The 14,435-nt window shown below is 38.0% G+C and overlaps 1 protein-coding gene across 2 annotated transcripts in view; it reads left to right on the top strand.

Annotated features, from left to right (window-relative positions):
* LOC134223283 (influenza virus NS1A-binding protein-like) overlaps positions 1-14,435 on the top strand; it is an 86,352-nt gene that overhangs the window by 34,302 nt on the left and 37,615 nt on the right. The window contains exon 2 of one of the 2 annotated variants that reach the window (XM_062702435.1): positions 1,898-2,001. In XM_062702435.1, the coding sequence (XP_062558419.1) occupies positions 1,971-2,001 (31 nt within the window). In that variant the 5' untranslated portion in view covers positions 1,898-1,970. Of the gene's footprint in view, positions 1-1,897; positions 2,002-9,984; positions 10,546-14,435 lie in introns of those variants that run through there. The other variant, XM_062702433.1, reaches the window with a different exon arrangement.

Raw genomic sequence — 14,435 nt, 5'->3', positions numbered from 1 at the left:
TAGGAGCTGAAGCAAGTTTCCAAGAAATTAGCTAAACACCTCGGTGTCCATTTTTCTAGGCTGAACTGATTGCTAGTAAAAAATCGGGTTAGGGGTTTAAACACGTACTAACTAACTCTTCATGAACTGTTAACAATGGTAGTGAGAAGAACACACGGAAACTCTTGTTACTGAAAAACTTCTTTAGCTTGAAATGGTTTTGTGAATAGAGCAAAATCCCGAGTTCGGTACTTAACTGGTGATATTCTAGAAGCAAGTCAGGGATGTGGCAAGGGATCCAATGCATGGCTAAATAACATTACTACAGACAAAGAAGGATTGATTTCTCATTGATACGGGACGCGTCATTTAATGCTGGAAGGGCAATTTTTTTCTTTAATCTAAACGTTAAAAATCGCGATTTTGATCCCTAAACATGACCATTTTGTATGAAAATCAGCGCTGACGTTATAATTATTTCCGGGCCTGTAGAGGTGTTGAACCCGAGAAAGAGCTGATCGACAATAACTGAGGAAGCCAGGGTCGGGGTAACAAACGACGATGGAGCATACACTTCCAATTCGGAGATGGTGTTTCGGTTCATCATGGGCAACGAGAATGTATACGAACAAATATTTCAATGTTTTATTTATCTTGATACGTTTGGTCTCGTGGTGGCCTGCGGCAACGTTATTTCTCGTGAGCCGTCTTGTATTTACTGTTTGGTCTTTGGAGGAAACATTGGTTGTTCTAATTTTAATTGCACACACTGCTGATAATCAGGGGAAGTCGCAATTTCCATAGTTTACTTTTTATCATGATAATTCTTATGACGCACGTGCTTTTTACATTTTTCGGTGTCGAATCTTACCGCTGGGTGTAGTCAAATGTTCATTGGCATACTGAATTGTCTGTTTCGAATACTTTATTCGGGTGTAAGGCAGCGTAACATGAATCCGATTCTTATATATCAGAGGTTGAATTCAATAAAAACTATTTTGCTCGTAAATATCACGTCGAATGCTAATTCCCAGCAATCAGCTAGCAATATTACATCAATAATGCCTAGCGATGCTTGTCTGTTGCCGTGCCTCTCATCATTTCAAAAAGGTAAACAGGTGAACTTCCCCTATACTTCCGGTTACCGGCAGAGTTGGCATTGAGTTTGTTTATTATAAAGCGTTCAAGGGCACCGTTGATAGCGAATCGATAGGGCTGAAAGGGACTTAAGCCGTTTGGTTAAAGACAGTACCAAGACGGTAATATATTCATACTAGAGAGATAGTTCTAGAGAAGTTTAGTAAAAGCTGTTGTAATTAGATATCGCCTATACTGCCGTGAATCGCATAGCTGTCCCATCTTTGCTGGGTTTCCTATTCATATGGGACAAATATGCGATTCACGGTAGTATATATGCTAAAGTAGGCGTATAACCTACAAAATATTTACTAAATTTATTCTAATTTAGATTAGGAATCAAAAGATGTAAAAAATGAAATAAGAACTAGGTTATGTCTGTTGTCCGAAAGACATTTGCTATCTACACGCAATAAAATGTTGCGGTCGAGACTACCATTCCGAGGGTTAATTTAAGAATACGCACCGACGATTTTCAGCAGACAACAAACCCGTTTGATTTTACCATGCGCGCAGTAAAAATCAACTGTGGTCCTAGTGAAATGTTGTTACATGCACTGAATCAGTGGTGAATTTGTTCGAATGCATGGTTAATTTAACTGAAAATTTGTGGTTGTTTTAAAAACATGGCGTAGTCTACAAAATAGTAATTGTTACTATGGAATTTTTTTCTGTGTATAGATGTATGTATATCATTATCAACACAAAATAAAATATCAAATGTTCACGATAAGATAATGAATTTAATCTAATATTATTTTATTTTGCTATTTTGTTTCAGATTCCATCCTTCGTAGCTGCTTACATTTTGAACCGTTTCATTTAATACCGTCAAAATACTACCAACAAGGAAAATGCGTCCCCGTATCGAGAGCTCTATTGGCGGTAAGTAATAACTATTGAATTAATATTTCAGGAAACAAGCATCCCAACTATCCAACACATCAGTTTCGTTAAGCTGAGTTTTGATTTAAAGTAAAGTTTAATGAATATTTTCCTATCGCTCTGAAACTAAATTATATCAATGAAATTTATGGTTTGTCTATCTTATGATTCTCGTGCTGATATTTGTATGCATCAAGAGACGAAGTCCTTTGTTTGGAAAAGGTTATTTCAGCGAAGATTGTAACAAACATGTATTCGATAGAGTGAGGACTGAGGAAAACTCCCGCCGTTTAATATTCATTGAGTCAGTCTGTATTCCAATGATAATGATTCTGCTCTGTGCACATGGTTGATAACTGAAAAAGCCCAGTCGTAGTCGAGCATAGTATAGCACGTATAAATCGAACCGAAATGTAAACAAATGGTGAACGAAACGTTGTTTATTAGTAAATAATCCAGATTTTGGCAGCGTGGTGAAAATTTTTAATCTCGTGCAGAACAATCGCTATGCGTGCTTCGCTCCTTGAACATTGGTTTAATTTTTTTAGTATCGGTTCAACCTTCGTTATAATTCCGCATCATTCGTAATTTGGAAGATAGTGTTTATCTTTCAAATTGGATTGGCAGAAAAGGATTAGAATTAAAAATATGTAAATAAAACACCGATCAGTAAAACGAAACAAGATTAAATTATTAATGATTAGGGTGGGTGTACCAATTGTCGCCAATATTAGAAATTCTATGAAGTTCATTGGTACTATACCACAGAGGCTACTTCCGAATCATTTTCCAAATTTTATTTTGAATCCTTTGAAGTGCCTTTTACCTGGTATTGCAGCAACTAGTTCATATTGGCACAGCATACAACATGGCTGGTCTAAACATTTGTTGGTAAATCAAAAATTTGTTCTTAAGACAATGTTTTGATTTTCTGTTTATAAGTGGATATAGACACTTAATATATTTATAACATTTGGCTGGAATGCCTTCAATGTGGTTTTTAAAAGGTAATTTTTAATCTAGCATTTTTAGCTCCGCTAGACCAATTCATTGGACTTGGTAGGGTTTGGGTCACCGTGAACTTTTATATCGTTAATTTGTTGATATTTTTCACCGAAAAATATAAACAGATTAACGATATACAATTCATTGGAACCTTATTCATAGTGACAATATGTCTGCTAGAAGGAGGTTTCAAATAAGAAGCTCTCAGCTTATGTGGGGAAATTATAAGCTGAGTTTTGAAAGCATTCGGTGAAATTTTCCATATTTGCAAGTAAGTGGAGAAAATATCCAAACTTTATTGCAATCTTCTACAAACGACACGAAGGCTTCGCCCTTTGGCGGAGAGGCCCGTGTCATCTGCAGACAAAGATTGTTGACACCCTGCCTTGGGGAACACCAGCTCTTACAGGTAATCTATCAGATTTCGAATTCTGATAGTTTACCTGCAGTGAGCGATCTGAAAAAAAAATTTTTGATCAGTTTCATAATGTACAGAGGAAAACTAAAATTCATCAATTTCACAATCAAACCTTCATGACAATGTTTCCTACAAAGTTTTAGAGCATAAAAAATGCACGTTTTGGTTACATAACCGAGTAAATACATGGGTGGATTGCAAATATGTCACTGTTTTTCTAGAAAAAAAATCCGTTATTTTCAACATTTTGTGTTGGCGTTGACGAATTGGGCGGAATTTTCGTTAAGAAAATTATTTTGAGCTTTTTAGTGGAATGTCTTCACTTGTCATAAGACGAGTTTGTACAGTCCCATTTAATTCCACCACTTAATTGTACCTTGCCAGATACGTATTTCGACCTCAACAGTAAGGTCGTCTTCAGTGTCTCGTACTTGACTCAAGTCGAGTCAAGTACGAGACACTGAAAACGACTCTACTGTTGAGGTCGAAATACGTATCTGTCAAGGTACAATTAAGTGGTGGAATTAAATGGGACTGTGCAAACTCGACAAGCGGAATTTTCGGTTTTACAACACTTCTAGAACTGATCATTTTGATTTCCTCATACAAAAAGCCATGGTTTTAAATGATGAAAAAACCTCAAGTTCCCTAGTTCCAAAATATGCAGAGCAATCCTTAGCTCTTGCTCTTCCTAAATCAGGGAGAAATGGATCCCCCTTTTTCACCCATTCAAAAATACAGGCATTTGAAAATGGCGGATTTTATTTTCAAGAATAGCAGCGATATTTCGGTTATGTAACCAAAATCTTGATAACTGATGAGTGGTTGAATGCCCATAGTGAAAACAAAATTGCTCATCAGCAAAACATGTCATCAATATGAACCATCATTCTATTTAAAATATTTTTTTCAAACAGTTTGCTTATTGAAGAAAGCAATTTACAATGAACCTAGCGGCTACTGAATGAGCTCGAGATTCCCAAATTGGACGCGTAGTCAAACCACACGCAATCCATTTGTCAATCCAACACTACTACATGTGTATAGTACACGTTCACATTAGAGGAGCGTGAGTATTTAGGATGTCTGGCGGCTACACACATTCTTCATCAGCAACTGTAGGGGAGACCGGGGAGACTAGAACCTCTTTTCTGATTTCCGATTTATCACAGCCAAAAATAAATAAACATAAGCGATTTCCACACAGACTCTCTAAGAAATATAGTATTTAACTTTACTGATGTATCACAGTCCTTAAATTATTGTTGTTATAGATGCACAATCGATTTTTCGGAGTGCTGTCAAAAATAGAACTTTTAAAATATTGGGGGAAAATTGATCCCTTTCCTTTTTTTCCTTCAAAATACGCGGAATTTTCGAATTGCTGTGCGTATACATGAACGATTTTTGTTATTGAATTCGATAGCACATGCAATTTTAAAATTTGGGGAGGCTTGATCCCCTTTCTATGATATCTACGCAATAAATATTTTTTCCTGGCAACCCTTCATCAAAACAAATTAATATTATGCAACCCATTTGAGTTGCCATAAAGGTCATTTGTCATTATACTAAAAAATACGCTAGAACAAAACTACTTTAGTTCTCGATAAAACAGGGGGTGATCAAGTCTCCCCACCTTCCCCTACTGATCAAGTGAGGTTGTGTGGAAGTGTTGGATTCACAAATGGATTGCGAGTGATTTGACTATGCGTCCAATTTGGGAATCTGGAGCTCATTCAGTAGCCACTAGGTTGCGAAGGCCGATGGATGTCCTTCGTAGCTAAGTTGGTTAAAGCACCAGTCTAGCGTACTGAGGGTCGTGGGTTTGAGTCCCATCGAAGGGAAAGTGGTTACCTCCAATACATATTTCAAATCAATATCTTCCACATAATGTACATACTCACATATGAGTTTTCACAACATTGTAAATTAATGTTCAAGTCGGGTGGTTTAATCCCCGGAATAAATGCAATTAACTTTGATTGAACTAAAGAAGATATTACCAATTGCTGTCTTTTGTATAATGTGCCTTATAACATGATTACCCATATTCTTGTTTACATACGAATGCTCTTTCGAACGAAAGTTTATACGCATTCTTGTTCACACCAGCAAAATCAAATGAGGAAACGGTTCGAACGAATCGCATTCGTTTGATTTATTCTTTTATTCTCTGATTAGTTCTCAAGTTATGCAGAAAATTCTGGTTCATTTGTACGGGAGCCTCCCTTTCCAGAAGAAAGAGGGGTTTCAAACCACCACAGGAACATATCTTCCCTTCCAAAACTTCCACATGCCAGATTTGGTTTCATTTGCCTGATTAAATATGGAGTTATGATGATATTCGTGTTTCATGTGTATGGGAACCCCCCTTTTCCAAAAGGGGGAGGGGTTTTGAACCACCACAGAAACATATCTTCCCTGCCAACACCTCCGCATGCAAGATTTAGTTCCTTCTTCTTCGTCTTCTTCTTATTGGCATTTCATCCCCACACTGGGACAGAGCCGCCTCGCAGCTTAGTGTTCATTAAGCACTTCCACAGTTATTAACTGCGAGGTTTCTTAGCCAAGTTACCATTTTGCATTCGTATATCGTGAGGCTAACACGATGATACTCAATGCCCAGGGAAGTCGAAACAATTTCCAATCCGAAAATTGCCAAGACCGGCACCGGGAATCGAACCCAGCCACCCTCAGCATGGTCTTGCTTTGTAGCCGCGCGTCTTACCGCACGGATAAGGAGGGCCCCTTTAGTTCCATTTGCTTGAATAATTCTCGAGTTATGGAGAAATTGGTGTTTCATTTGTATGGGAGCCCCCTTTTCCAAAAGGGGGAGGGGTCTCAAACCATCTTAAGAACCTTCCCCGGCCTCAAAAACCTCTGTATACAAATTTTCACACCGATCGGTTCAGTCGTTTCCGAGTCTATAAGGGTCAGACAGACAGAAATTCATTTTTATGCATATAGAAGAAGAAGAAGAAGAAAAGAAGAAGACTAGATAGAAGATAGATAGATGTTGCATGTCTCACTACACTGCCGTCGCAGCATAACTTTCTAATATTGATATGAAATCCATATCAATATGGGACAGTTATGCTTGCGACAGTGATACAGCTTTGTTATCAAACATGTGGATTTAATATCTGAAATTGAGATTCTATGTTCCCTCGTGTGTTATTTTTATTAATTTTATATTTCGTCCAAGTAGATGTGATTAATCTTTTCGGATTCTTACATGTTTTGCACGTTTCGACATAAGACAATGACAAAGTTGACGACCCAAACGTCAGTAGATTTAATCGGGACCAATAAATTTCGTTGATTGTTTTAGGGTAGAGCGAGAAATGTTGATCTATCCTATGCGCCACAAGCGCGGTCGGTCATAATTGTCAAGTGAAGGTGATCAAGCCGGCTTTCTACTGTTGCTGGGTAACCTCTATTTAGAATATAAACGAGGAAACACATGAAGCTGGTTTGACGACAGTAGTTAATTGTCATGTAACCTATCCCAATAATGGACTGAAACCTACGTGCTGTTAATGTTGTCGAGCGATACGTGATCGATTGGTTTCGATTTGTAACAGAGGTATGATTCACTTTGTTTTCTTATGTCATACCTACCAGATGCTTAGAAATGTCACCGTTTCTATCTGTAAGGTTTTTAATCCAAGTAACCTGTGTCACGCGAGTCACACAAACAGTGGAACTTTCCGCACCACCATAACCTTTCGCGGTGAAGAGGCCTAATAATACCTCTTACATTCTCTTAAGCTTGTTAGACAGAAATCGATTGATAAACAGAGAAACCTTGATTGGGTACAGTCCAGGGAGGTGTCCCATTATGTATGAGGAAGGGGTAAAATACTAGATATGTGGATTCATGCATGAGTCATTAGTCTTGTCTTATGGGCAGGTTGAAGTCGCTTGAAGTTTCTCGCATCCTGCTCGTTCTCTCTTGTCAATAAATGGAAACAATCGGGATGGGAGTGACTTCAACCTGCTTATTAGACAGGCACAGGCAATGATGTGACTTTTAAGGATGAAAAGATAAAATGGAGGAGCTTGGTAGTCTATGGATTTTATCTTTTCCACTTTGAATTTAAAATCAATTTAATTTAAAATCCAATAGAAGTTCGGGGTCTCTAGTAGCCTTGCAAGCGAAGGCGTAGGATTGCCAATCCGGAGATGGCGAGTTCGATTCTCGGTCCGGTCTAGGATGTTTTCGGGTTGGAAACTTTCTCGACACCCTGGGCATAGTGTATCCATCCATTATACTTGCCACATAAGTACATACTCATGCATTGGTGGGCATAGAAAAGCTTTCAATTAATAACTGAGGAAATGCTAATAAAATAATAAGTTGTAAAACTGGCCAAGATCCAGTTGGAATGTAGAGCCATTGAAGAAGAAGAAGAAGAAGTTCGATTAATGCTTTTTAACTGAACTTCAATAGGTGAACCTGAACCGCTAAAAATAAAAAGATGGCAAATTAATTGTGCGCTGCACAATCAAATGTAGTTTTATTGCATCTGACGACAATTGAAAATCGTTTGACGTCTTAAATGCGCTGCAATCGACATTCGTTACTTAGCACGTAGACATATGTTGCAATTAACGAAAGGCTTGTCTACAACCAAGAACACGAATTCACATAACCATTAGATCCATAGTGCTGGAACAATGGTCGATCATTTCCTGGCAGTTGAACGAAGTTTTGCCTTGTCATACGCTAATATGCACGATTTCGACAGTTGAAATGTGAGCTGTTGGCCACGTAATGGAATGACGTCCATCACGAGTTGAATTCCATATTGTACCCCTATGATATAATTTTCCAAAGATCATTCTTGGATTTGTTTTCGAGTTTCCTCATATTCCGGTTGCTGGTCTTATTTGGTAGATTTGAAATCAGAAAACAAAGATTAGCATTTATTTAGCAACTTACGTGTTGATAGACACGTGGTTTCCCATAATTTTCGCACTCCAATTTGCACTACGATGAAGCCCTGATTCTTTTTGGTTCCGAGAGTCTGCTAACTAAAACCGGGCGCAGTTTACCCGGACATGATAATTTATCATCAAATATAAAAAAAGATGTCATACCTAGTTCATTCAGATTTCCGAAGCCACTGAAACGAAGAATGGTTGGAGAACGTGACTGATTGCCAACACATTCATTCGATGGCGAATCATAGCCAATTTCGAACTTATTGGAAGCGACACGCAAATTTTGTCTGTGTGCTGGCCATTATTATCTTATAATCCAATTTGTGTACGATTTGGTCCCTATCATATTGCTGTGTGGTGTCACCAGCACTCTTCTTTATTCCTGCTGAGCTTGTCGTCACTGTGTAATGTGTATATTCCTTACCCGGCATTGCTGACATTGGATAGATAAAAGTGTGCACCGATGTAGAGAGATAGCTGTTCGAAGGATGTATGCTCTGCTAGGTACGTAAATACACATTTCAAACCCATAGAAGCGTAACAGCTAAATCGTCGTGAAAAAATCGATAGCTTATTGGCCAGGGTTCCCTAATTATTTCCCGAATGGGAAATCATTTTATTGTAGTACTTATTAAAATGTCTTATAGCACAGCATGTTACATATGACTTGTTCTATTACGGGAAATTAAAATGATTATTGAACGAACATTGTAAAGCAAATGTTTGAATATATTCAGTGGAAAAGCCGAATTGTGCAAACTAATAAATTTCAAGACATTTTGTCGAAATCTCAGAAATTTGAAAATTTACTTTAATGAAGGAGAGGAAAAAATCTCAGAAATTCAACAGATGTGAAATCAAAATATTGACGAATGTAACACAGACTCAGATGAATTGATATTCCGATGTCTTTTAGGAATTCGAAGAATGAAACTGTTGGTAATCAGTAATACTGAAAGGATTCCTAGTAACATGAAAAACTATTGATAGAATAAGCTGTTGACTAAAAAAGCAAGGTTTGAAACTTTATTCTGTTGAGGAACCCATAAGTCGGTAACTAAGCTGTAAACCTTTCTATTTGCATTGCTGGTTGCGTTCCGTTATCACACGGGTTGTTACGAGCAACGTTTCCGCCCATTGCTGTACAGCCACACCGTAGTAACCCCCTCACTACGACACTGGAAGCTCCCAGTCCCAATCCGAACCGTTTACGTTCCCCATTGCACCATGGTTGTTCGCTGTTCATTGGTTGCGCGATATCGAATGAAACCCTACGTTTTCACTGTTTACAACAAAAATTTGCAAATCCCCGGTGCTTGTTTGCCGGTGTGACGCGGCGGGAGAAGATAGCTCCGCGTGCTCTTGACCTCCCGTGCAACCATTTCGCTGCGTTGCAAGAAAATCGTTAGGAGAGAATGTTGTGGAAGCGGTCGCGTCCTCACACCCCCGAACCGCTCGTGGCGCGCATTTACGGTATCACATGGCGCGGTCACCACGATGCTTCCATAGATATAGGTATTAGGCAGAGGGGTAGTTCAGATAACCCAAATGAGCACGCCAATAGTCAGTCGTCCATTGGCGATTGACGGAAGAGAATCGACTTGGGGTAGATTCTTGGAACACTTGGTACGAGGCGAAAACGTCGTGATTACGCTCCAAATACAGGGTGCTCAGAGGAATCGGTTGTCCCCGGCTGAAAACCAATGCCAAACGTCAGTCGATATTTAGACACGCTATGGAACGGAAGCGACGACAGCAGCATATCCTAGTGGCGGTGGTTGTGTTGATATCCTCCCTGCTCAGGAGGCGAAGCAGTTATTGCGAAAGTGACTGTCTTTTCTGGGGACCGCTACTACCGGGAAGTACTACCAGAGCCTAACATTCACCTTGAACGTGCTAATTCCGCAGGACGGGGTGCCGTTTGCAGGCATCGATAATTGTGATTTACCTTCAAGATTGCAGCGCCGGATTGTGGCTCGCAATAGTCGTTGGGAGTCCACCCGAAGATGAAGCTCTAAGTTATAGTAATAGTAGTAATATAGTGCAATTATATTTATTGTGTTGAACTTGTTTGGCGTCAAACGTCGATATTCTGTGATAAAAGAACATTTACAACAAATCTCTAGTCAAGATGACGCGTAAACACGGATATAAGATATCGTACGATAGCGGTGAGTAAACCTAATAAATTCCTAATGTATGATGGGTATGGTAATTGTTATTTACATTGCAAATTCTAAATGATTGAACACTTCTACCTGCATATGTTCTATCTACCTACGTTCAGTATAATATTATTGGTATCGGTGGGTAAAAAAATCAATCTGCGAAAATAAATATGAATTTATAAAATTTCGAAAAATACAAACAAGTTTGATTTGTTTAAGATCGATTGGGAATTTTGCGTAAAGCGAAAGAGTTATTTTTACTATTTTTTGCATAAATTGTAAATACAGTGTTGACCTGATTTAGTTTCTTCCAGATCTTGTCTATCTCCGATTATATCACGTTTCCGACCTGATTTTATCACGTTTTTTACCCAATTTTGTCCCTCCATATTATTTTGAAAATGTTTTATTCTCGAACAACGTTTTATTATCGTAAATAATACCGCAAACATCATGATTACCATGAAATGACTTTCATCGTCTGTGGTTCATTATGAAACATTTATGAGTGTTTGTCAAGGCTTTTATGAACCTTTTCGACTAAAAATAACAAGTACTGTTAAGGCATTATGTCTTGCCAAGGCATAAACTGCTTCATATTTGTGAAACACATTCAAAAATTGTTATTTAATTGGATTTTGCCGCATTCCCCATTTTATCACTCCAAAATCGGGATGTTATTGTACTTGCATCTAAAAATATATTTAAAAATACTTTAAAAAACACAGATTAATCCACCTAGCAGCGATGATGCCTTTCTCGTGCATCATAAAATGTTTTGAAAAAATCACATTAGAAAGGCCAAAAAAACACTTTAGGAAGATAGATAGCATTTTTTCTATAATTTTACATGTTTTAGTATTGATTAATATCTATTGCTACCATTTTCGAAAAAAAAAACGAACAGTGGGTAGAGTAGAGTGGGGCAAGAGTACGTACTTAGTTTTCAATCGATCATGTGGCCCTTATGAAACAAGCTTCTGGATATCAAATCAGTGTCGATGATTCATATACTCTTCCTTTATGTTACCCAGTGGAAAAAATATTGAAATTATTGAAATTCGTTTTAGTAGAACCCTTATTGCAAGACAAGTGAAAAACGCACTCTTACCCCACCGGTGGGGTAAAAGTGCGCATCGGGTGGGGTAAGAGTACGTATTTATCCAATCATGTGCTTTAAGTATATATTAACACAAATAAGAGTTACTAACATTTAATTGATGTTTTATAAGCATATATTAGGGAATGTTAAAAGATTACGTAACTCTTAAAGGGGGAGGGGTCCTAAAAATGTGCACTTTCATACGAAAAACCATTGTTTTTTTATATATACAAAAAACTACAGAGGTAAAAATATAGATCAGGTTTCGCGTGGCATATACAAAGGCATTTTCCTTAAAGAAAGTCCACCAATCACGTAACGTAAAATTTGGCTCTTTCATCACCCCTCCCCCCTATCTTACACTATTTGTATGAATCCTCTAAAAATTATATGGATCGTCACACATCTCGCAACCCCTCCCAGCTTAACGTTGCGTAATTTATGAATGTTTCTTTTGATTAAATGAAATTATCATTTAGATCAATCTGTGTTTTTGTACTATGTTTAGGTGTACAACAAGTCCTAATACAATTTCATTATTTCACTTCAGTGCTTTGTTCGCTAAGTCCTTTCTAACACCGAATTGCTTCAACTTATCCTAAAAACTTGTGATAATTTCGAATTATGTCCCTTTTTTCTTAGTTGTGGATTTTTACGCTTTGGAAGAAGTCTTATTTCGGCCGGAGATACGGGTTTGACATCATAACTTGAAGATTCATATGCGTACTCTTGCCCCACCGGTTCCTGCGTACTTTTACCCCACAGTCCCAAAAATTATTCAAGTAATGGTTTTGACTTCTTAGAAAACCAACCGGATTGGTGTTCTTTACCATAAAGTACTCTATACAATAGGTTATCGAAATGGTATAATGTTCACCTGATTGAACGTATATATGGTAATGAAATACTAGTTGCGGAAACCCAATTATTTTTAGCAAAATGACCAAAAAGTTATCTAACTCCATATCTCCCTTGTTGTTTATTCAAATCGTTTACAATTACACATGATAATAGTTGGCCAGAATAACTGTCAAACTGATGCAGTGCTGCTAGTTTATCTTTTTTTATTACTTCAAAAAATCGAAAACGTACTCTTACCCCACGCGCACTCTTGCCCCACTCTACTCTAATGTCTGTGACATAACCGCTAAGTGGACGTAGGACTTGACTTGACAATGCCTTTAAGATACATAATATGTCCAAATTTCTCACATCAACTATTTTGGATAAATAATCGGCGTTGCATACCATTCCTTGGCAAAATCTTCTCATCAAACCGCCACAGAAATCAAATCTACCTCGAACAAAAATTATCAAAAAAATTCAGGAAGTATCTGTCCGGTCACGGAATATTAGCCTCGACAGTGGCAACCTTCCCACTGAAGGACTGCCTGAAATAAACCACAAGTTGGCTCAGCAGGGGATGTAGACTGTATCTCAGCCCTTCCATTGAAGGGCCTTCTAATCCGTGCGATAGCGACTGAAGGAGAACATTATTTTTAACTCTTAGAGCCTTGAAAAAGGCTGTTTGCTTCGGCTAAGTGCAAAAAGTAAGAAAACGTTCTTTTCAAATAACCGCGAATTTCTAGTGATGGTATAAAAAAGACTGAATGCTCTGCGAGCGAATGCACTTTTCTTTTTGTACTTAATTTTGAATTTTCTCTGCTTCCCAATTGATGGGCCAATCAGCTAGTGTCTTGTATCCCGCTTCTTTGTCAGCCAAAGCGTCATCATCATCAACGCGTTCGAGAGGGGCTTCTTCTTTTTTACGCTTGTTGCTCGCTGCTGGCGTCAGCCCGGTGGCATCCCTATCTCACACAATAGGTTTGTTTTGCAGCCTACATTGCGCGACCGTATCCCACTGACAGTTCTGTATCCTAATGAGAATCAAATGTGATGTTTATAAACAAAACACATACTATCATGAATTTTACACTGATATGTTGGCTGCAAAAACATGGCGTCGTGCCACCCACCTGGCTGGCGTCTATTTCTTAACGGGACTTTTCGCTTGATACAGGCCAATAAGCCGGGCAAGCGAGCTTAGAATTGCAGTTCAGGTGGGAAGTAGGGTGTTCTTGTCTGAGACAACATTGTTAGTAGTAGAAGAAAGCAAACACCCGGACATGGGATTTCGGATGATAAGATTTAGAATTCATAACATGGGACGATCATTCAGTCACGTTCGCTTTGTGTGCGGTCAGTATCAAACAATGTTTATCTACATATTTTTTTATCAATGCCAAAAAATCCAACATTTGATGAAAAATCGATTGATAGTTTATTAATGTTTGAGCTGTTATCGGTGGTTTTTTATCCAAATAAGATTATGTGAAAGATTTGAACATCTTATGAATCTTTAAAGGCATGGTCAAGTGAAGTCCTTCGTCTACTTCGCGGTTAAGTCAGCAAAAAATATTCACTGTTAGTTTTAACGCTATTTATGCAAATCACGCATAAAATTTTATATCTAGAATATTGGATTTGGCACCCAAGTACAATTTCAGGGTTGTTACAACTAAGCGGATTTCGCGATTTTCGCGGATTTTGCGGTTTTCGCGGATTCGGCGCGGATTTACATAACGATTTTAGGACTTTGTGCGGATTTAGTTTTACGAGTATGTCAACAAATGAAATTCTATATCTAAGGACGTTTATTTGAAAATTAGTTTTATGTCTATCTAGATGTGCTTTATTCTCGTTAGCAAATGTTTTCGAGAACAAAATTAACGTTTGTAGTTATTTACTAACATCAATTTTCGGATATTAACAAACCCTGTTTGAATTCCAT

This window comes from Armigeres subalbatus, chromosome 3 (genome assembly GCF_024139115.2).
Source record: "Armigeres subalbatus isolate Guangzhou_Male chromosome 3, GZ_Asu_2, whole genome shotgun sequence".
Classification (NCBI taxonomy): Eukaryota; Metazoa; Arthropoda; class Insecta; order Diptera; family Culicidae; genus Armigeres; species Armigeres subalbatus.
The sequence above is the reverse complement of the archived record's forward strand: the minus strand, read 5'-3'. Positions and strand labels throughout refer to the sequence as shown.